The following is a 22,682-nucleotide window of genomic DNA, read 5'->3' as shown; positions in this document are numbered from 1 at the left end:
ACTGCTCATTTAGAACAAATGACTGTCTCAGTAAACGAGGACACAATCACACTGTCCACTGTCTTTGTTAGCTGCGCGCCTGTTTCAACAAAATTCACAAACTCCCTCCAACACAACGTCCGGCCCACTGTGCGGCTCCACCAATGAGATCCGAGGGCCCGCGCAGTGATATTAGCATACAGCCTGTATAAAAAACGCCGCTCTCGGTCAAACAGCTCGTTCGTTACTGCAGAGTATTAAGGATCGAAAATGCCTGAACCCGCAAAGTCCGCGCCCAAGAAGGGCTCCAAGAAAGCCGTGACTAAGACCGCCGGCAAGGGCGGCAAGAAGAAGAGAAAGACCAGGAAGGAGAGCTACGCCATCTACGTGTACAAGGTGCTGAAGCAGGTCCACCCCGACACCGGCATTTCCTCCAAAGCCATGAGCATCATGAACTCTTTTGTCAACGACATCTTCGAGCGCATCGCTGCCGAGGCATCTCGCCTGGCGCACTACAACAAGCGCTCCACCATCACCTCCAGGGAGATCCAGACCGCAGTGCGTCTGCTCCTCCCCGGTGAGCTGGCCAAGCACGCCGTGTCTGAGGGCACCAAGGCCGTCACCAAGTACACGAGCTCCAAATAAACTGACTGGATCTCACACGTCAATACAACGGCTCTTTTCAGAGCCACACACTAAACTAACGAGCACAATTCTTACCGCTAAACATGCTGTTTACTATTTTGTAACTACTAGAATCGCGGATGTGCACCTTTGTGTCACTGAGTGGTGCGAATCCGCTATGGCACAGAAAACTAGTATCAACATTCATGTTGCAGCTTTTTATTGCACAGTCGTGTCTGTATCGTTTTAGTCGTCTGTATTCATTTTGTTGCCGTTTCTCCATACATGCATGTATGTGGTCCTGTTATATGCAGCACCATGCTCCTGCTTCACTGTGTACTAGTGATGGGATTTCCGGCTCTTTTTAGAGATCCGGCTCTTTCGGCTCGGCTCACTAAAAAGAGCCGGCTCTTTCGGCTCCGAACTGGCTCTTCAGGTTGTTTTGTTGCTTTAATTATTTAATCATTAACAATAATATAAAATTATGCAGAAAAGGAAATACTAATGTAAAAAAAGTGGTTTTATTTATATATGTTTATATATGGCCCCTAGAGACAAAGCACGTACAAACTCTAAAGCATATACAAACTCCAAAAAGCACGTACAAACTCCAAAACACATTTCTAGCGCTTACTGAACTTCCAAAACAGAGCTACTAGATCACTTAAATTACACAATTGAAAGCATGTGTGTATTGTTTGTGTATTTATAGACAAGCACTCATATTTACTCAAGTAATTAAAAAAAAAAAAGTTCATTTACCTGTTACTACCACACACCAAATCCGGTTGTTGATACTTCCTGGCTTGTGTAGCCACGAGGTAACAAAAGCTCAACACTGCGCCCTAGCATCCTGGAGCACTTCTGTTGTCTTTTGTACGTGTTTTGGAGTTTGTACGTGTTTTGGAGTTTGTACGTGCTTAGGAGTTTGTACGTGTTTTGGAGTTTGTACGTGCTTTGTCTCTAAGGGCCACCATAAATATACTTTATTTATTCACTCCACATAAAATGTAATAAATAAATCATATAATACAAAAACCAACTATTTACATTTCAACTTTTAACTATTTAAATTTTCAGCTTTTTCCTTTTACAAATTTAAAGTGAAACAACACAAAACACTGCAAACCACAACACAATTAAATATAAATTAAAATATTAAAACAAAAAGAAGATGCACATTCTCTGTCATATGGGCCTGCATGATTTCTGAATCCTTTATCATCTGCAACTGAAAATAGTGGATGATTACTATACCTTTCTAATGTGACATTGTTGTCCCTGCCTCTCTTTCTCTCTGGCTCTGTTCCTGTGCTACTGTGAGTGTAACTAACGCCCCTCCCCCCTCTGCCCAGCGCAAAGTACAGGCCGCGCATGCGGAGTTTAGCGGAAAAAAGGGCGAGAGAGAGGGTGAGAGAAAGAAAAAAAAAAAAAAACCCAAAAAACCAACTCACGGCTCCCAATAAGGAGCCGGCTCGCGTCGTTCACTTCAAAGATCCGGCTCTAAGAGCCATTTCGTTCGCGAACGACCCATCACTACTGTGTACTGTACTGCACATGGTTGAAATGACAAACCCACCTAACTTGATGTGCACTTTAACACACAACTAACCTAACTGGAATACAAAGGGCTCGTTTGTTGGACTACTAGAGGGCAAAAATTGGCTAATTAGATGCCACAGTGTATACTAAGAAAGATATGAATTGGTATCATTTTATTTGTATTTTTTCCTCACTTGTCGTGCCCCTGGATGGATGACACTGTTAGCATTTGCCTATACTGCCTATGCCACAGACAGGCCCTGCTGTGTCCTTCACATCCAGCTTCCCTAGCAATTCCCACAGGAATTTCCATCAAAGCTTTCTTCAGTCTAATTCCTAATGTGGTTGCTCCTTGGCCACCTTTCTATCTGCCTTTATAATATAATGCAACTATTGTAGGAAGTGCTCTGCATAAGATGGATGAGTTGTACAGGAGGTAGGTAGGAATGATTTCCTGTGGTGTTCAGAGGGGATTTTTGGTCATCTCTGTCTCCCACTAAACACACACCTGTGATCAGCAAAGAGCCCTAAGGTGCTCAAGAAGTCCCCCGCCAAGAAGGCAGCTACAGCAGCCAAGAAGTGAGCTTCCACCACTCACACTCAACAACGGCTCTTCTCAGAGCCACCACAACACACAAGAGCTCCTTCCTCTCACTCACTCACCACTCTATCATTCATAATAATATCCTTATTATTAAAGCACATAATTTCCCCTCATTTTACTCATTACATTTGTCTTGTGATACACATTAGTGCTGTTGTCACAAGTCTGCAACTCCAGAAAAGACAACAATACAAATATTAACAACTCTATTTACAATCATACCTTCATAATACAACACATCACACAAATTCTTTTACTGTGAAACATTGTCATACAAGAAATAAACTGTTAAAAGTGTTAAAACTGTTAAAACCTACATTTTAAAATATTCTATTGAACAACACAATACATTTATAGATGCATGTTATTATTCATGTATGAAATATTGAGTTCTATTTTTATCTTTTTAAAGCCTACACTGGCTGTTGTAGTGGACGTAAACTGTATATTTTAATGATACCTGGCCAACATAATCCACTTGAAATGCTCTACTTTACAACCTTACCTGACTAAATCTAGGCCAGTTGAATTGACATTCAGTGATTTCAAGGACACATTTTATTCCAAGCTGAGCCCGTACTGCTATTTATTTTACCATGTATTTATTTCATTACTCTTTTCATAACCATTTTGATTCATGTACATTTGAACAAATGGAGTTCTGTAGTGTTAAGGACGCGGGGAAATCCATCATATCCCAGCTGGGGGAGAAGAGTCAGTGTCCCCCTCCTCAGTAGTTTCCCACTAATTCTATTGTTGACTCGGGGGGGGGGGGGGGGGGGGGATTTTAAAATAGGATTTTAAGTCCTATTTTAATTTAGGACTTAAAAATACTCCTTTTTTAAGTCCTAAATTCAAAGCTGAGGTTGAAAGTTGCGATTTGGTGTGAGCCTCCCTTCGGTTAGACTAACTTGTCATTAACAAAAAACAACATTTCCACATTTAGACAATAGAAGAGTGGGCGGACCCACTGAGCTTCGTGCCGTCCAGCGAACCGTCTGTTTTCTTTTACGTCCGCCGAGGACACATAATAATACCGCTCCGTGGGGTTGAGATTCATTCGACTTTGTTCGTTCAGAGAAGAAACTTTAACCATGAGTGGAAGAGGCAAGGGTGGCAAAGGACTCGGTAAAGGAGGCGCCAAGCGTCACCGTAAAGTCCTCCGTGATAACATCCAGGGTATCACCAAACCCGCCATCCGTCGTCTGGCTCGCCGTGGCGGAGTGAAGCGTATCTCCGGTCTGATCTACGAGGAGACCCGCGGTGTGCTCAAGGTGTTCCTGGAGAACGTCATCCGTGACGCCGTCACCTACACTGAGCACGCAAAGAGGAAGACTGTGACCGCCATGGATGTGGTGTACGCTCTGAAGAGGCAGGGCCGCACTCTGTACGGCTTTGGCGGTTAAACTCCTTCACCCTAATCCATCAAACGGCTCTTTTAAGAGCCACACACCTCACTTTGAGAGCTTTGTTCTGGAATCTTGTTGTTTTCGTCATGTTTTGGCTTAATCCTGAAAATATTAGTAAATCATCTGCCATTATCTCTCCAGCAACTTCGTAGTAGCAGTAGTAAGATTCTGAGTTTTATTTCTTATATGCAAGTTGGCACAGGTCAACCTCAATGAAAAGAAAAGGGCAAAATATAAAGATGTAGTACAGGGGAAAAGAAGTTTGTATATAGAATACTGTGTGTATATATTACACACAGTATTCAACGATACTGTGTGTAATATATGCATACGAGTATGCATATTCAACCGTTCATACAGTGCTTTCAGTTCGGTACGCATATGTATCGAACAATACAAAATTTTTAATTTTATCAACTTTCCTTCTGACGATGCTGTCTGTGTTGAGAGCTCAGTGGATCTGCGCTCGATAGTGCAGCCTAGGCGGAGTAGTCGAACGCAGATTCACTGAGCGCAGGGCAAGCCAGCGAGACAGAAGTTAAGCTCTCCTTGCAACATGGCAAATTGAACCTCCCCCACCCTCATTCAGATCTGGCGTTTGGAGCTATTTTGGTTTTCATGTGATGTATGACCCTGAAGGTAAGCGCATCATGGACAAAAGTATTTGGATGTGCTAAGCAATGCTCAATTACATTGGTGGGAACTAGTGCGTTAGCGCAGTTAGCTTGTTGACGCCGTCCAGCCCCACGCACGGGGTGATCCGCGGTAGCTCGTTAACGGAGATTTGCCGTGTTGTGGCGTTAACGTCATTTCAACGAGATTAACGCTGACAGCACTAGTGGGAACACAACGCATATGACTGCACATTTACTCCGACATCATCCTAGTGCAAAGACAAGTGGAAGCAGACAAAATGATTGTGTGATTCTGTGTTGTCTGATAAAAAAGGTAAAAGAAAGAAAGGCCTCCAAGCAAATAATTTGCCCACTCCAGCTCCTCTCCCACAGGGGAATAGGGCTTTGGAGTTGACGTCACTCCGCAATGCATTGGGGGAGCGCGGCGCCATGTTCGGGGTCTACGAATCAAAACAAACACACTGTGTTGGAACGACGATTACAAGATGCTTAAAAGCAGCTCCAAAGAAACGGACGGTATAGAGACCGATTGCGTCCAGAGGCGAAGCGGCGGTACTTGCAGAAAATAGCGTGCATTGGAAATGTGGAGCCATATGAAATACGGCCGTGGAGTAGAAATCCTGAAGACCAACCGCTACTGACGTAGCCTGACATATTTTCGTACCTTATCTGTGGAGTCAGCACGTACAAATCATTTAAACAAAGGTAAGTCAGCTCGAGTACTGCGTGTGAAATGCGTTTGATTTCCCTGCAAACATTCACATTAGTGCAGCATAAATTCATTCATGAGGGGAAATTACAGTGAGAACATGTGGAGGCTGGGAAACATGGTCCTGAAGGATTTAGTTACTCTCTATGGTTAAAGAAATTGCAATGATTTATTCATATTTATTATAAATAATTCTAATTATACATCTTGCTTCCATATTTGTATCCTGTGTCACTAAAAATACATTTTATTTTAACTTTATACATTGATTAATGACCTGCATAATCTCCTTATCATATTAAGTGATTCAAAATTGTCACTTTATGCTTTCTCCATCTCTAAAGTGATGACATCCTTGCATTACATACTTTAGGTTCATTTTCTGCAGGCAGGTTTCTGACAGAGAACAGGCAGATTTACACTATAACATGCAGCATTCTATAGATGGACACATAAAGAAATGGTAAATGGACTGGTTCTTATATAGCGCTTTTCTACTCATCTGAGCACTCAAAGCGCTTTACGGAAAAATTACATGTATGTGCTAACTTTCTAAAAACTTTGTTACATTTATGATAAAGTAGTCTGCCTTGGCTCATAGTTCTTGTCTTTAAATGAACTTTGTGTGTTTCAGGTCCTGCACTCTCAAAGACTGAATGAACCAGCATTGCAGCCATGGGTCACTGTGAGCATCACAGGGAAGGTTGAAGCCGCCCACTGCACCTGTAAGGCCGGAGTCGTGGAGACCTGCACCCATGTCACTGCTCTTCTGTTTAATGTAGAAGCAACAGTGCGGATCATGGCACAAGGACTGTTACAGATGAACCTGCATGCTGGGTTTTGCTGGGTAATGTGACCAAGATACAGCCAGAGGTTGGCCATAAGATAGACTTCTCCTCTTCAGCTGCCCAAAAACGGCTCTGGATCAAAACATAAACATACTATCTATATTGAAAGGTAAAAGGAGCCGTCCTCAAAAAAGAAAAATCCCACCTGCTACTGTGGAGGAGTTGTCACTGCTATAATGCCATAATGTTTTATCTAGGGGTCTAGATTTATGCCTGTAGTGCACTGCCGTGTAAATAATTTGCATTTACTGAATATGTACTGACTGAGTCCCACTGTTCAAAAATTGAATAAAGAAACAAACTAATGTTTGCCTTTTTTTTTATTATTAAAACCACTTTATAGAACATCACATCCGTTACAGTGTAGAATCCATATCCTTTATAGTTTACAAGTGACAAAATGTTTACATAAAATCATGACAGTGTTTACATGATATCACCCACTACTAACATTACTTTAATTACTGTATCTTTTGAAATTTATACAGCAAGACTTAGGAATGTTTAACAGGAGCAGGTTTCATTTTTCCCTGGTTTTATTATCACACTGTTCACCAAAACGGCAGCAAACCTTCACCATCTTATCCAGAAGGGTCACCTCTTCACCCTCACATGGAAGAAGTAATCTGATTGGCATGGTGGTATGTTTGAAGCAGGTCTCTTGTGTAGCGCTGGAACTCAGTCATGATGTTTCATCCATTTCATAGGCTGGTTTGCTGCAATGATGCCAAATAATTAGCATCTCTATAAATAGAAGGTAGTTCTGCAAAATCACTCAGTAGGATGTTTGTTCTAATTTTCTATGAGCTCAGAGCGCATCGGAAATAAAACTAATAGGCTATAAAGAGTGATATGAACATATTTAGAACTTACCGGAATGAAAATGTCTGGCGCACCAACAGATATTTAGAGATGGAAGAGAACTGGAGCTCGTCTCACAGCTGCTATCCAGGCTAGACGCCTTCGTTTGCTAACATCGATACACAAGCTGCCTCATGTTGCTTCCAGGTTGGGAAAGAATGAAAAGATAAACCATTTTCAAGCTTATTCTCTTGCCGGTCGAACATTGCAGCGGACCACACAGCAAGAACAAACCGTGGCTGTTGTGTGTGCCTTCGCTCCTTCGTCGCTTGCGCTTAGACCCCGAACATGGCGGAATAGGCCAAAATCCTTTCCACGCCCACCCCCGTGACATCACGCTCCAAAGCCCTATTGTAGAAAATGGCTGGCATTTATTTTTACATTAAACAAAAAGTATGGATTTACACGTAACATATTTGACATAAGATAAAACAAAAACAACAACACAAAATCCAACATACCTGATAAAAAAGGTAAAAGAAAGAAAGGCCTCCAAGTAAATAATTTGCCCACTCCAGCTCCTACGACCAAATACAAACAGTGGGGAAGAGGGTTAGCTCAACCCACCACAACTTCCAAGCTAGCAAGAAGTATATATTCATGCTAGCATTTATGGCGCCTAAAACCCATTTATGATACATACATACTACACACTTGTAACATCTAACAAAAAACAGGCTTAATAATGACAATAATTGAACTAAAATCACAATCAGAAACATCCAGGTGGCTAAATATGCATTATATGAGCATTTTACAGTGTTGGGAAAGAAATTATACCAACCTCTCCCACAGGGGAATTGTAGAAAAGGGGAGAGGCAAAAGGGGTACACTGTATTTATAGGTTTGCACCAAAGAAGAAGAATAAAATAATGAGGAGGGGCTCTAACTGATAATGAACATAACTACAGGCTTGGAGGTCCTAAAAGTCACGTATAAAAGGAACGGTTTGGGGGTTTAAAACACATTTTGTGTAATTATAACAAGATGTGATTTATGACCCTGTTACACACGCATGCTACAAGCTTTACCCGAGTCATTTAGACAGCCGTTAGCACATGATTCTCATTATGGGGACCTGATGTTTAATATGCTGCTGAGAATATAGCCCAGAAGAAGCCTATAGTACAGTTTTTATTTTGCAAAGAGCCATTTCTCTGTAATAAACTCTCTTTTCCAAAGATGAGTGATTTCTCAATCAGATGTATTTTTTTTATTACTTTGTTGTTTCAGCAACATTAAATTTACTTTTGAGTTAAAATATATATTTATAATTTTAATAAATGACAAATTAAAAAGAGCATGAAATTTTTTTTGTGTATCGAAAAAAATATCGAACCGTGACACCAAAGTATCGAACCGAACCGAACCGTGCATTTTGTGTATCGTTGCACCCTAACTATATATATGTGTGACGGGCAGATGGGATAGTGCAGTATTGCACACAATAAGCAACAGTACAAAGGTGTTTTTTTTGTTTGTTTGTTTTTTAGTGGCAGTTGTTACATTATTGCACTTTTTTAAATATAAATATCAGTAAAGTGGAGTGACCAGTGCAGATTATACAGAGTACTTGTGAAGCTGCAGGGTAGCTTCTGAGTGCATCCTGTGGACTGTGTTGTGGTTGAGGTGTCGTATGGCTTGATGGTAGAAACTGTTTTTAAGTCTTGTAGTCCGAGCAGACAGACTCCTGTAACGTCTGCCAGATGGTAACAAGGAGACATCGCTGAAGATAAATGTCCTGAATGGCAGGAAGCCTCATGCCAGTGATGTGCTCTGCTGCCTTCACTACCCTCTGTAGTAATTTACGGCTGCTGGCAAAGCAGCTTCCGTACCAAACTGTAATGCAGCTCATCAGCAAGCTCCCAATTGCACACCTGTAGAAATTTGAGGTAAAACTTCCTAATAATTTTATATTATTGTTAATAATAAATTAATTAAAGCAACAAAACAACTTGAAGAGCCGGTTCGCAGCCGAAAGAGCCGGTTCTCTAAAAAGAGCCGGAAATCCCATCACTACTGTTTAAGGTGCAAACAAAGTATCAAAGGCTGTTACTGTAAATGCTCTGTGATGGAACAACGCACATCACAAACAAGTGTTGCCAGGTTGTCTACATTTATTAGACATGCTTCCAAGTAAAAAAAACAAAAAGAAAAAAAACCTTTAAGAAAGACCACATTTACAGATCAGAAAATACACCACAAGTGTGTTTGCGTGTAGCGCACAGCTGTGGCTCGCTGGCGGTCTAAATGAATCTCAGACCTAAATGTGAGTTTGTAGCGATTTATAATTATTATTAGTCTTAACCCCTGTAATGTGCTCAGCTGTCTTGTTTTTAAGTTTTAGTGGAAGTACTTTAAGGAACAATGAGACAAAGTTTACACTCTTACTACACAGATTTGTTTTTAACAATAGGTTTTATTTTTATATAGAGATAGGTGATAACTTTACAATTTAAGTCAGTCCGATTTGTATTCATGTAGTAAAACAGCTAAATGTGTTAAACACACGGACTAACAGGGCTGGCCCACTTCAGTTCTAGTGTGAACATGAGTTTGACACCTATGGATTAAAGATTTAGTGAAGTGTGGGTATGACATTGATACAACAGTGGAAAGGGAGCGAGCTCTTGATAGGAGTGATGTGGCTCTTAAAAGAGCCGTTGTTGGTAGGAGAGTGTGTAGCTTAAGCTCTCTCTCCGCGGATGCGGCGAGCCAGCTGTATGTCTTTAGGCATGATGGTGACCCTTTTGGCGTGGATGGCGCACAGATTGGTGTCCTCGAAGAGTCCGACCAGGTAAGCCTCGCTGGCCTCTTGCAGAGCCATGACGGCAGAGCTCTGGAAGCGCAAATCGGTCTTGAAGTCCTGAGCGATCTCGCGGACCAGGCGCTGGAAGGGCAGCTTGCGGATCAGCAGCTCGGTAGATTTCTGGTAACGACGGATCTCACGCAGAGCTACAGTACCGGGCCTATAACGGTGAGGTTTCTTGACGCCTCCGGTGGCCGGGGCGCTCTTACGAGCAGCCTTGGTGGCCAGCTGCTTCCTGGGGGCTTTGCCGCCGGTAGACTTGCGAGCGGTCTGCTTGGTTCTTGCCATTCTTCGTCTCTTTTCTCGTTACTGTGCTAACAGCAGAAAATGTAGCAAACAGGCGAGACTCGCTGCTCTTAAAGTGTGTGACTGGCTGTGACGCGGTGCCGCTCCGGCTCGTGATTGGTGACGGGCTCCACGTGGTGCTAAGCACCGTTCAGAGGAGCACCGCCCCGCCTTGGTGTGTGCCGCTCATTGGAGAAAAGTGCATTGAATTTGCGCGCTGCCGCAAGCCTCTCTGCGATTGGTGCGTGACGAAGCTGCGCGCGCTCTTCGGAAATATAAGCGAGGCTTTGAGCCGCTCGAGCCACATTTTCTCTTAGTCTCGATACTACGAAGAAAAGAACCTGTCAAAATGAGTGGTCGCGGAAAGACCGGAGGCAAAGCCAGAGCTAAGGCTAAGACCCGCTCATCCCGTGCCGGGCTTCAGTTCCCCGTGGGTCGTGTCCACAGACTGCTGCGCAAAGGCAACTATGCGGAGCGTGTGGGAGCCGGCGCCCCCGTTTACCTGGCAGCTGTGCTCGAGTACCTGACCGCTGAGATCCTGGAGCTGGCCGGCAACGCAGCCCGCGACAACAAGAAGACTCGTATCATCCCACGTCACCTGCAGCTGGCTGTGCGCAACGACGAGGAGCTCAACAAGCTCCTGGGTGGAGTCACCATCGCTCAGGGTGGTGTGCTGCCCAACATCCAGGCTGTGCTGCTGCCCAAGAAGACCGAGAAGCCCGCCAAGGCCAAGTAAACGCAAACCGCTCGGCTTCAACAAAAACAAAGGCTCTTTTAAGAGCCAAACACTTCTCTCTAAGCAAACATTCTTCTTGCTTTTACAGTCTCTATCAGGACTTGTGTACTGGGTAATGTAGATTATGCATCTCTATTTATTTTAAAATGTACACTTATTTATCATCTTTCACAGTAAGGGACTCAAATTTACCTTTACTCACCAGTCAATGGTTTCTACTGTGGTTTTGTCATCAGAGTACAATCAAAATGATACAATACATTTAAAGACAAACTTGCAGTCTCTCTTGCTGTGTGGTCAAGTCTCGTGCCTTGTCCTAACTCTTTCCTTGTATCTTAATTTGGTGTGAATATTTGAAGCTTGTCATTGGTGATGTGATTACTATGACTGCAGTAGCACTAATGATTAGCTTCACCCAGGATCTGCTTTTATTATAAACTACGCTCATGGAAACAGACAACACGCAGCTCATGATGTGGCAAAACCACAAACTCAAAATGGAAATCATAACACAGAACATGAGGAGGAGAGGGACAGGTGGAGTTCTTTGGTACAGAGGGAGGAAAATGTGGAGCTGTTTGCGATGTGTTCAGCACTGCTGATGAAGTTGGGACATTTTGCAAAGTCACTTTTTGTATGTATTGTGAGTAGAATAAAACAATTACAATAGAATGTGCTTAGGTTTGCTTATGTAATAGGGGGCGGCTGGAGATCAGAAGAACAAGAAATTATTCCTAAGTGTTTTGTTAGAATGACTTTGAGAACAAAAATCCACTATTCCCCTTAAAACAGGGGTTGACAAAGCATTTCATACGACCTTAAAGCTCTTAAGAATGGCATCATGTGCCAAATCAGTTGGTTTACCTATTAACTTTGGAGTTTAACTGTATGGAGGAAAGAATGTATTGACAGTGGGGGTCTGTCTGTTATAAAATGAGTGAAATAAAAAGGAAGCCACAGTTACTAGCCTGGGGAGAGAACAGGCCCCCCCAGACTGAACAATGGAATTAGTAGAAAACTACTGAGGAGGGGGACACAGGGCAGCCACTGACTCTTCTTCAGGGATATCCAAAGGATCGGTGAGGTCAAGAAGTAAACTAAAGACTATATTTTGAAATAACGGAATTCCCGTTAACGCTACGGAGCTCCATGTATGAAATCAGTAAGGAATTAAATACATACTAAATTAAAAAGCTGTATGGGTTCATCTTTGAGTAAAATGTGCCCTTGAAATCACCCAATATCAATTCAACTGGCCTAGATTTATTCGGATAAGGTTGTAAAGTAGAGCATTTCAAGTGGATGATACTGGCTAGGTATCGTTAAAAAATACTGTGTAGGCTTACAAAAAATAGAACTCAATATTTCATACATGAATAATAACCTGCATCTATGAATGGTAAATGGCCTGTATTTGTATAGCGCTTTACACATCCAGTCATATACACACACACACACACACGTAGGTGATGGCTACATTGTAGCCACAGCCACCCTGGGGCGCACTGACAGCGGCGAGGCTGCCGGACACTGGCGCCACCGGGCCCTCTGACCCCCACCAGTAGGCAATGGGAAAGAACAGAATTTATGATAAAAGCAGATCCTATTATGTATTGTTCAATAGAATATTTTAAAATTTAGTTAATGTTTAACAGTTTTTCTATGACAATGTTTCACAGTAAAAGAATGTGTGATGTGTTTTATTATGAAGGTATGATTGTAGATACTGAGTTGTTAAAATTTGTATTCTTTTCTGGAGTTGCAGACTTGTGAAGACAGCACTAATGTGTATCACGATACTAATAAAGGTTGTAAATGCAATGTGAAAATTAGGGGGAGATGTGCTTCAATAATAAGGATATTATTATGAATGATAGTGGTTAAAGAGTGAGAGGAAGGAGCTCTTGTGTGTTGCTGTGGTGGCTCTGAGAAGAGCCGTTGTTGAGTGTGAGAGTGGTGTCAGCTCACTTCTTCTTGGTGGCCGCCTTCTTGACTTTGGGCTTGGCGGCCTTCTTGGCGGGGGACTTCTTTGCTGGGGGAGCCTTCTTAAGCACCTTCTTGGTGCTCTTTGCCGCCTTCTTGGGGCTTTTGGGCGCTTTCTTAGCCGCCGCTGCAGGCTTCTTGGCCTTCTTGGGCGACTTCTTAGCGGCTGCGGGCTTCTTGGCTGCTGCTGCCTTCTTGGGCGACTTCTTAGCAGCTGCTGCCGGTTTCTTAGCTTTGGCCACGGCGGGCTTCTTGGCTTTAGGAGCGGCTTTCTTTGCGGGCTTCTTGGCTTTGCTCTCAGTGGCCTTCTTGTTCATCTTGAAGGATCCGGAGGCCCCGGTGCCCTTAGTCTGCACCAGAGTGCCCTTCGCCACCAGGCTCTTGATGGCGGTCTTGACGCGGGCCTTGTTCTTGTCCACATCGTAGCCTCCGGCAGCCAGAGCCTTCTTGAGAGCGGCTGCGGACACTCCGCTGCGCTCCTTGGAAGCGGCCACGGTTTTCACAATCAGCTCGCCCACGCTGGGGCCGACCTTCTTGGGCTTGGAAGCCGTCGTCTTCTTCTTCTTAGCCGCCTTGGCCGGGACGGCAGCAGGTGCGGGAGCTTCCTCGGACATTTTCCTCTTTCGTGTCTGATCGAGATTCACAGTACAGTGATGGCAAGTCGGAAGCGCCACGCTGCACTTAAACGCACCATGAGAACCGTGGAGAGTGAAGGCAGCGCGCGCAGCTCTCGCGTGTCGCGTAAAGCTTCATTTTGTGTTTCGTGTCTCGGGATCAAAGAGCTCAAAGTGAGAATGTGAGCAGCACTGCAGGTCGACAGTGGAGCCGTCCACAGCGGGCTCGTGTCTCCTCTTGCAGGCCTCGTGTCGGACTCTCGTGCTCTCTGCTCTCGGTTCGTGGAGCTCCCAAAGCTCAGCGACTCGGTGCGGAGCTCAGCGCTGCTCGGCGGCTTCTTGCACTCTTTTCTCTGCTAAAACTGTTGGAGCCGCAGCAGAGCTCCGTAAAAAGCCTTTTCTAGCTGATACACATGTTTGTTCACGCACTCCGAGTTAAAAGCAGCATCTGGTGAGCACAGCTGTGGGACAAAGTGACGCTGCGAGCTCCCAGCAAACACACCGATGCTGCTGCAGGCCCACGGAGCAGCGAGACTTGTGTGACAGCTGCTCACTTCTAACCAAAGCACAGTTTCACTCACATTGTTGTACATCAGAAGCTTCATTAGTGACCTTACAGCAGCTCGCTTCCACATTTTGGCTCTAATCTCTTAGTCTGCATTGACTCAGTTTCCTTCTACAGTTACTGACTCGACAATAAACAACAGCAGTGAATGAACACGTGAATACACACATCCACAAACTGATCACTGAGTATCTCAGTGTGTAATACTCAATACCTGCTAAAAACATCCAGCCATCTCACTGTTAAACATTATTTTTGTCGCTATTAGTCAAACATTTTATCATTGTAATATAATAAGGTGGTTGTTATTATTTATTTATTGTATCCTGCTCTGCCCATGTCGGTGCATTTCCCAGCTCTGGCACTAATAAAGCTTATCTCATGCCCAATATATCTCTGTTCCTCTTTCTGGAGGATTGTTATCCTCCCACCTACTGAAAAATATGTGACCACAATTTTTGTGCATGATAAGTCAAATGCCGAACAATACCTCTGACCCACACCATCATGTGCTGACCAGTCACCGGAGTGTGTTTAGTGAGAGACTGAGATGATCAAAAATCCCCTCTGAACACCACAGGAAATCATTCCTACCTACCTCCTGTACAACTCCTCCATCTTATGCAGAGCACTTCCTACAATAGTTGCATTATATAAAGGCAGATAGAAAGGTGTCAAAGGAGCAACCACATTAGGAATTAAGACTGAAGAAAGCTTTGATGGGAATTCCTGTGGGAATTGCTAGGAAAGCTGGATGTGAAGGACACAGCAGGGCCTGCCTGTGGCATAGGCAGTATAGGCAAATGCTAACAGTGTCATACATCCAGGGGCACCACAAGTGAGGAAAAAATACAAATAATAAAATGATACCAATTCATATCTTTCTTAGTATGCATTTTGGCATCTAATTAGCCAATTTTTGCCCTCTAGTAGTCCAACAAACGAGCCCTTTGTATCCTAGGTAGTCTAGTTGTGTGTTAAAGTGCACATCAAGTCAGGTGAGTTTGTCATTTCAACCATGTGCGGTACAGTACAGCGAAGCAAGAGCATGGTGCTGCATATAACAGACAGGACCACAAGTGTACATATGGAGAAACTGCAACAAAATGAATACAGACGACTAAAATGATACAGACACGACATTGCAATAAAAAGCTGCAACATGTATGTCGATGCTAGTTTTTCTGCACCAAAGCATTTTAATCTTATGTCTTACTCAACTTTGCATGTCAGGAGGAAAAAAAAAAAAAAAAAGTATACTTGGAACTAAAAACTTGTGTTTAACACCAAGTTGCATCAATTCTGTTTGTAGCAGTGTTGCCAACTCCTCAGTAAGGAAAATCGCTATTAGCTGTCCTTAAAGTCGCTAAATGACGTCACCTAATTTGCATAATTGGTCATGTTAATGTAATTGTAACCTACGCTGTTAGGAAAGAGAAATAACATTGTGGAAGAGACATAAAGTGAGCAAAAAACGTCCTAAATACGTTTAGAATTTATTTAGAACTACAAATTAAATTTCTTTTAGCAATTATTTTTTTTTAATGTCACAATTCCAACCCTGCTCCTTTAACCGGGCTTCGACTGGCAAAAGTGACACAAAATAGGCACTCTGGTGGAGTTACTTTGTGTGTGTGTGTGTGTATATAAGTAGTTTTAAACCTTGTGATCCACAAAACAGCATAACGGTAAAAGAACTGCAGTCAGTGCGGGAGCAGCGGCTTCGCTCATGCACGGTTCATTTGCAGTTTGGACGCGTAGTTGTGAACATCTCCTGCAGCTGGGGGATGACTATCCTCCGCCCGTTAGCGCTTTAGCACGGCTGAGGTGCCCACGGCAACACCGCTGCTTGTTGAGAGTAAGAGCAACGCGCCCTTTCACGTCAAAAAGTCGTCATAAATAAGTCTCCAATAACACCAGAAAAAGTCGCCAGATTTGTCGCTAGTCGCTTTTTAGAAAAAAAGTCGCTAAGGGGGGTCTGAAAAAAAAAATATAGCGACAAAGTCGCCAAGTTGGCAACACTGGTTTGTAGTGTCTTTCCACAAAAGTGAAAAGCAGGAACACATTTCTGTAGACTGGGGTCGGTAGAGCGGATTAATAGCACCCAGCAGTTGCAACATGTTTAGCGGTAGGAATACAGCTCGTTAGTTTAGTGTGTGGCTCTGAAAAGAGCCGTTGTATTGACGTGTGAGATCCAGTCAATTTACTTGGAGCTCGTGTACTTGGTGACGGCCTTGGTGCCCTCAGACACGGCGTGCTTGGCCAGCTCACCGGGGAGGAGCAGACGCACTGCGGTCTGGATCTCCCTGGAGGTGATGGTGGAGCGCTTGTTGTAGTGGGCCAGGCGAGATGCCTCGGCAGCGATGCGCTCGAAGATGTCGTTGACAAAAGAGTTCATGATGCTCATGGCTTTGGAGGAGATGCCGGTGTCGGGGTGGACCTGCTTCAGCACCTTGTACACATAGATGGCGTAGCTCTCCTTCCTGGTCTTTCTCTTCTTCTTGCCGCCCTTGCCGGCGGTCTTGGTCACGGCTTTCTTGGAGCCCTTCTTGGGCGCGGACTTGGCGGGTTCAGGCATTTTCGTTCCTCTATACTGTGCAGTAACGAATGAGCTGTTTGACCGAGAGCAGCGCTTTTTATACAGGCTGTATGCTAATACCACTGCGCAGGCCCTCGGATCTCATTGGTGGAGCCGCACAGTGGGCCGGACGTTGTGTTGGAGGGAATTTGTGAACTTTGCTGAAACAAGCGCGCATCTAACAAAGACAGTGTGATTGTGTCCTCGTTTGCTGACAGTCATTTGTTCTAAATGAGCAGTAAATGTAGAGCTCTGTGTGGCAGATATGGATGTGTTAGTATCAGTATTGTCTTCAGACAACAATGCAATCATTTTAATAACAATTCTGCCTTGTTTCATGTTTCTGTAGCGCCCATGTAACATGGTGATAGTCACAGTTTACGCTCACCAGCACACAGCTTTAAAACTTAGCCTTAGCTCCAGCTTTGCCTTTTTTTTTTATAAAGTAAACTTCATTAAAGTTGCAAATTAATTAAATTCAATTTTATTTATATAGCACCAAATCACAACAAAAGTCGCCTCAAGGCGCTTCATAGGTACAGAGAAAAACCCAACAATCATATGACCCCCTATGAGCAGAGGTGTGTCGAGTATCCAAAAATTGTACGCAAGTAAGAGTAGCATTACTTTAAAATATTATTACTCAAGTAAAAGTGAAAAGTAGTTGTCAAAAAAGTTACTCAAGTAAGAGTAAAACAGTACTTGGCGAAAAGACTACTCAAGTAGTGAGTAACTGTTTGAAATGTCCGATTTATTTTTTAAATAAATTTTATCAGACAAACAAAGATAAATAAATATACAAATTTTACCATTTTCAAAAGGAATATATGTAAAAACATTAACAAAATAAGGCACAACAATTCTAATTTCCAGATTTCAGTTTTTCACAACATAAAGCTTTTTTCACCAATACCTACAGTAAATAATATAAATATATAAACAGTGCAAACAATTTCCAGTGACAAGATATGCTGTAAACTTTATATTCATTTTTGCTCCAAATGGCACAGCAGCCTCAGAGAAAACATTAGAACGAGGCATCTTCAACATATGTTCATACAAGGCAGCTCAGTTTACCATAAGTTGTATGGGTGTGTGTCTATTTCGGCATATTTAGCAAAAATGTGCCATTTCTTCACTCAGTGAAGTGACGGTTAAGCTTCAGCAGCAGTTTGCTCTCAAGGTTCTTCTAAAAAGTTACCGGAAACTCCACTGGCGGCATGTTATCTAATGTGTTAAACTTTTTTTTTTTTTTAAAGTAACGAGTCGAATTTTGCAAATGTAGCAGAGTAAAAGTATCGTTTCTTCTTCATAAATGTACTCAAGTAAAAGTAAAAAGTATCTTTCAAAAAAGGTACTTTAAAAGTACATTTTTTTCAAAAACGTACTCAAGTAAATATAACGGAGTAAATGTAACTCGTTACTACCCACCTCTGCCTATGAGCAAGCACTTTGGCGACAGTGGGAAGGAAAAACTATCTTTTAACAGGAAGAAACTTCCGGCAGAACCAGGCTCAGGGAGGGGCGGCCATCTGCTGCGACCGATTGGGGTGAGAGAAGGAAAACAGGATAAAAGACATGCTGTGGAAGAGAGACAGAGATTAATAACAGATATGATTTAATGCAGAGAGGTCTATTAACACAGTGAGTGAGAAAGGTGACTGGAAAGGAAAAACTCAATGCATCATGGGAATCCCCAGCAGCCTACGTCTATTGCAGCATAACTAAGGGAGGATTCAGGGTCACCTGGTCCAGCCCTAACTATATGCTTTAGCAAAGAGGAAAGTTTTAAGCCTCATCTTGAAAGTGGAGATAGTGTCTGTCTCCCAAATCCAAACTGGAAGCTGGTTCCACAGAAGAGCGGCCTGAAAACTGAAGGCTCTCCCTCCCATTCTAGTTTTAAATACTCTAGGAACAACAAGTAGGCCTGCAGAGCGAGAGCGAAGTGCTCTAATAGGGTGATATGGTACTACAAGGTCATTAAGATAAGATGGGGCCTGATTATTTAAGACCTTGTATGTGAGGAACAGGATTTTGAATTCAATTCTGGATTTAACAGGAAGCCAATGAAGGGAAGCCATCGATATTTTAGTAATTTAGGGTAAATTTGTAGTTTATCATTGACAGGAACACAGTGGAAAGAAACTATAACATTCGGATTGTCTACATTCAAAGGAACTATTTCCTCTTCCGCCTTTCATAGTTATGTGCGAAATACGGCTGTATAAATGTGTCGCAGCCGCTGGCGTGCGCACTCACAACAATGGCTGAGCATAGTTGGAGTCATGTGCTAACGTATTTTACCTCCACAAACAGCTGAGACGTGGTTTGCGATAAATGTGGCAAAAAAGTGAGGTGTTGTGGCCATACTTGCCAACCTTGAGACCTCAGAATTAGGGAGACATTCAAAAGGGCTGTTGGGGGGTGATACATACATTTTAAAGTGTTTATTTATCGGATAAAATACGTTAAATGTCACCGTTATTATTGGCCGGCCCGGAAACAGCGGGGGTGTCCAAATTCAGAGGCTGCTTCCACCTGAGGACCCGGCTAAAGCAAGCCGGGTAGTACGTCACAGGCTCGCTCGGTGGAGTGAAACTCTGCTGTCTGCTCCTTGCTATCTAAAATATAACCGGGCGCTGACTTAAACTCTCGACCGCCTCACTCTTCTGTTTAATCATTTTCTGTTTGACGTTTATTCAGCTGCGTGAAAACCCCGGAGGAACCCTCCCGATGTATTAAAGTTAAATTTAATTTAATCTAATCTAATAACTTTAATCTCAGCCAAAAGATTTACTCACGAACAAATAAAACAACGAAAAAGCCAAACAATTACATTTTTAGGTTATCAAAGTGACTTGTATATCATATTTAACCCGAGTAGTGAAAGACCGCGGGGGTTTGAAAATAACGTGTTGATCGGCTCAGATATTTGAAGTTTACACAGCTACATTCTCACCTGAAAATATGTTAAGTGTTTTTGCGACCCAGAAAGAAGAGTAATATTAAAATTAAGTAGCTGCCGCCATTGTTGGAAACTGGAATTGGCTGGGCCCACCATGAATTCTGCAATATGGTTTTTAAATTTTGTTGTCCGGGTGGAAAATCGGGAGAATGGTGGCTCCGGGATTCTCCCGGAAAAATCGGGAGATTTGGCATGTATGGTTGTGGTAACATCATTAACCTTGTCAAACACCTCAGAGTAAATCATATCACAGAATATGACGAGCGTATGTTGAGGTGAACTGAAGAGGAGGAGAGGGACAGGTGCTGCTAGGGCGAGACAGACGTCTCTCACGGAGTCCTTTAGTGCTGCAGGCAGGCAAGGAGTTCAAATAGTGCACAACTTCAGTCTTTTATTTCTATATGAACTCTGCATTATTAAGTGATAAGAACAAGTAATCTGATGTCCTGTAATCATTATGATGCTATAATTTGAGATACAATAAATAAAATAAGTTATAGTATCGGTATCGTCTCAGTATCGTTGATACACCCTGAATATTACATGGTATTAGATCGGAAAGGAAATGGTATCGCACATCACTAGTTGGCAGCACTGGGAGATAGATGAAGAATGTACATTTTTGAAATGCATTTCTGCTAAATTTCCCAGTACAACTTACTAAAAACACATTAAAGCCAAGAAGAATGTTTGCTTAGAGAGAAGTATTTGGCTCTTAAAAGAGCCTTTGTTTTTGTTGAAGCCGAGCGGTTTGCGTTTACTTGGCCTTGGCGGGCTTCTCGGTCTTCTTGGGCAGCAGCACAGCCTGGATGTTGGGCAGCACACCACCCTGAGCGATGGTGACTCCACCCAGGAGCTTGTTGAGCTCCTCGTCGTTGCGCACAGCCAGCTGCAGGTGACGTGGGATGATACGAGTCTTCTTGTTGTCGCGGGCTGCGTTGCCGGCCAGCTCCAGGATCTCAGCGGTCAGGTACTCGAGCACAGCTGCCAGGTAAACGGGGGCGCCGGCTCCCACACGCTCCGCATAGTTGCCTTTGCGCAGCAGTCTGTGGACACGACCCACGGGGAACTGAAGCCCGGCACGGGATGAGCGGGTCTTAGCCTTAGCTCTGGCTTTGCCTCCGGTCTTTCCGCGACCACTCATTTTGACAGGTTCTTTTCTTCGTAGTATCGAGACTAAGAGAAAATGTGGCCCGATCAGCTCAAAGCCTCGCTTATATTTCCGAAGAGCGCGCGCAGCTTCGTCACGCACCAATCGCAGAGAGGCTTGCGGCAGCGCGCAAATTCAATGCACTTTTCTCCAATGAGCGGCACACACCAAGGCGGGGCGGTGCTCCTCTGAACGGTGCTTAGCACCACGTGGAGCCCGTCACCAATCACGAGCCGGAGCGGCACCGCGTCACAGCCAGTCACACACTTTAAGAGCAGCGAGTCTCGCCTGTTTGCTACATTTTCTGCTGTTAGCACAGTAACGAGAAAATAGACAAAGAATGGCAAGAACCAAGCAGACCGCTCGCAAGTCTACCGGCGGCAAAGCCCCCAGGAAGCAGCTGGCCACCAAGGCTGCTCGTAAGAGCGCCCCGGCCACCGGAGGCGTCAAGAAGCCACACCGTTATAGGCCCGGTACTGTGGCTCTGCGTGAGATCCGCCGTTACCAGAAATCCACCGAGCTGCTGATCCGCAAGCTGCCCTTCCAGCGCCTGGTCCGCGAGATCGCTCAGGACTTCAAGACCGATTTGCGCTTCCAGAGCTCTGCCGTTATGGCTCTGCAGGAGGCCAGCGAGGCTTACCTGGTCGGACTCTTCGAGGACACCAATCTGTGCGCCATCCACGCCAAAAGGGTCACCATCATGCCCAAAGACATACAGCTGGCTCGCCGCATCCGCGGAGAGAGAGCTTAAGCGCGCTACACGCTCTCCTACCAACAACGGCTCTTTTCAGAGCCACCTCACTCCTATCAAGAGCTCGCTTCTTTGTTTTCATTAGTATTGTTTTTATATTAATCTCGTACTCGCACTCCAATTTTCTTGCTGTTTCTATACTAGAAACTACAGTTGGCATCAACATTGAATTCATCATAAGTGTCTTAATGTGTGTGAATGGGTGATTGACTGAATTGAATGTGATTGAATGTGTCAAGCGCTTTGGGGTCTGTAGGGACTAAATAAAGCACTCCAAATACAGACCATCGTTCTCTCAGTCTCAGAGTAGCATTTCTAATTTTGATTGAACTGTCAGAGAAAACAGCAGCCTCAACTAAGCCAGGATATTAGTTTACAGAGGCTGTTACTCACGTCTAACGTTAAAATGTTGGTGACTAAAGAATGTCATCCAAATGGTACGGACATGTTTACAAAATGTACAATTTATATTTGCATTTCAAGTTATAAACATTTACTCAACATGTGTTTTTTTTTTTTTTTTTTAAATTGTAAAAAATACTACTAGGATTTTAAGATCTGTGTGATTTCAGATCAATAATACTAATGCAGTATGTCTGTGAGGAAAAACAACTCAATCCAGTTGAGCTGAAAAGAATGACACCAAACAAGGCAAGGGGAAAAAAATAAAACAATTTGAGGGTGACTACAGACGTAAACTCAAAAGGAGTTGGTCGGTTGTATTTCAGACCTCGGGTTAATGCAACAAATCATGAAAAATTAGGTTTAAATTTTTGTCCATGACAGTGTAGATTTCTGACATTTTGTGTAATTTAAGCATGTATCAATGTGATTAGTTTCCAACAAAAAACAGTGTGAAACTTAAGTTAGACCTCTGTTTGAACCACATCATGTAGTGTAGCTTTATGGATTTTATACTTATTGTGCTACATATTTATTTATTACACAGGCTACAGTACATAAAATCAAAACTCACGTTTTACGTAACTAAAGTGTATAATTATGTGGGCTACAGACAATAATTAAGTTATAGAC

The 22,682-nt window shown here is 43.3% G+C and overlaps 7 protein-coding genes, 1 long non-coding RNA gene and 1 pseudogene across 8 annotated transcripts; 4 read left to right on the top strand and 5 right to left on the bottom strand.

Annotated features, from left to right (window-relative positions):
- Positions 1–209: 209 nt before the first annotated feature.
- Positions 210–671, top strand: LOC146522915 (histone H2B 1/2). Its single transcript, XM_085152311.1, has one exon. The coding sequence runs from the start codon at positions 250–252 to the stop codon at positions 622–624; it is 375 nt and encodes a 124-aa protein (XP_085008437.1). The 5' UTR covers positions 210–249; the 3' UTR covers positions 625–671.
- Positions 672–3,809: 3,138 nt separating this feature from the next.
- Positions 3,810–4,171, top strand: LOC146522914 (histone H4). The gene has a single exon (XM_085152325.1). The coding sequence runs from the start codon at positions 3,844–3,846 to the stop codon at positions 4,153–4,155; it is 312 nt and encodes a 103-aa protein (XP_085008451.1). The 5' UTR covers positions 3,810–3,843; the 3' UTR covers positions 4,156–4,171.
- A 2,486-nt stretch (positions 4,172–6,657) lies between these two features.
- LOC146522913 (uncharacterized) lies at positions 6,658–9,109 on the bottom strand. The gene is made up of 2 exons (XR_014872511.1): positions 7,224–9,109; positions 6,658–7,066 (listed from the first exon to the last, which is right to left on the bottom strand). It is a non-coding gene; the product is annotated as an uncharacterized LOC146522913 (long non-coding RNA).
- A 617-nt stretch (positions 9,110–9,726) lies between these two features.
- On the bottom strand, positions 9,727–10,429 carry LOC146522912 (histone H3). Its single transcript, XM_085152268.1, has one exon. The coding sequence runs from the start codon at positions 10,306–10,308 to the stop codon at positions 9,898–9,900; it is 411 nt and encodes a 136-aa protein (XP_085008394.1). The 5' UTR covers positions 10,309–10,429; the 3' UTR covers positions 9,727–9,897.
- A 173-nt stretch (positions 10,430–10,602) lies between these two features.
- On the top strand, positions 10,603–11,091 carry LOC146522911 (histone H2A). Its single transcript, XM_085152277.1, has one exon. The coding sequence runs from the start codon at positions 10,655–10,657 to the stop codon at positions 11,039–11,041; it is 387 nt and encodes a 128-aa protein (XP_085008403.1). The 5' UTR covers positions 10,603–10,654; the 3' UTR covers positions 11,042–11,091.
- A 1,869-nt stretch (positions 11,092–12,960) lies between these two features.
- On the bottom strand, positions 12,961–13,773 carry LOC146522910 (histone H1 pseudogene; annotated as a pseudogene).
- A 2,585-nt stretch (positions 13,774–16,358) lies between these two features.
- Positions 16,359–16,824, bottom strand: LOC146522909 (histone H2B 1/2). Its single transcript, XM_085152302.1, has one exon. The coding sequence runs from the start codon at positions 16,779–16,781 to the stop codon at positions 16,407–16,409; it is 375 nt and encodes a 124-aa protein (XP_085008428.1). The 5' UTR covers positions 16,782–16,824; the 3' UTR covers positions 16,359–16,406.
- Positions 16,825–20,453: 3,629 nt separating this feature from the next.
- LOC146522908 (histone H2A) lies at positions 20,454–20,943 on the bottom strand. The gene has a single exon (XM_085152289.1). It carries the CDS (start codon positions 20,888–20,890, stop codon positions 20,504–20,506), a length of 387 nt encoding a protein of 128 aa, XP_085008415.1. The 5' UTR covers positions 20,891–20,943; the 3' UTR covers positions 20,454–20,503.
- A 236-nt stretch (positions 20,944–21,179) lies between these two features.
- On the top strand, positions 21,180–21,694 carry LOC146522907 (histone H3). The gene has a single exon (XM_085152254.1). The coding sequence runs from the start codon at positions 21,237–21,239 to the stop codon at positions 21,645–21,647; it is 411 nt and encodes a 136-aa protein (XP_085008380.1). The 5' UTR covers positions 21,180–21,236; the 3' UTR covers positions 21,648–21,694.
- Positions 21,695–22,682: the final 988 nt, after the last annotated feature.

The sequence above is a fragment of the Neolamprologus multifasciatus genome, chromosome 3, assembly GCF_963576455.1.
Source record: "Neolamprologus multifasciatus chromosome 3, fNeoMul1.2, whole genome shotgun sequence".
Lineage (NCBI taxonomy): Eukaryota > Metazoa > Chordata > Actinopteri > Cichliformes > Cichlidae > Neolamprologus > Neolamprologus multifasciatus.
The sequence above is the reverse complement of the archived record's forward strand: the minus strand, read 5'-3'. Positions and strand labels throughout refer to the sequence as shown.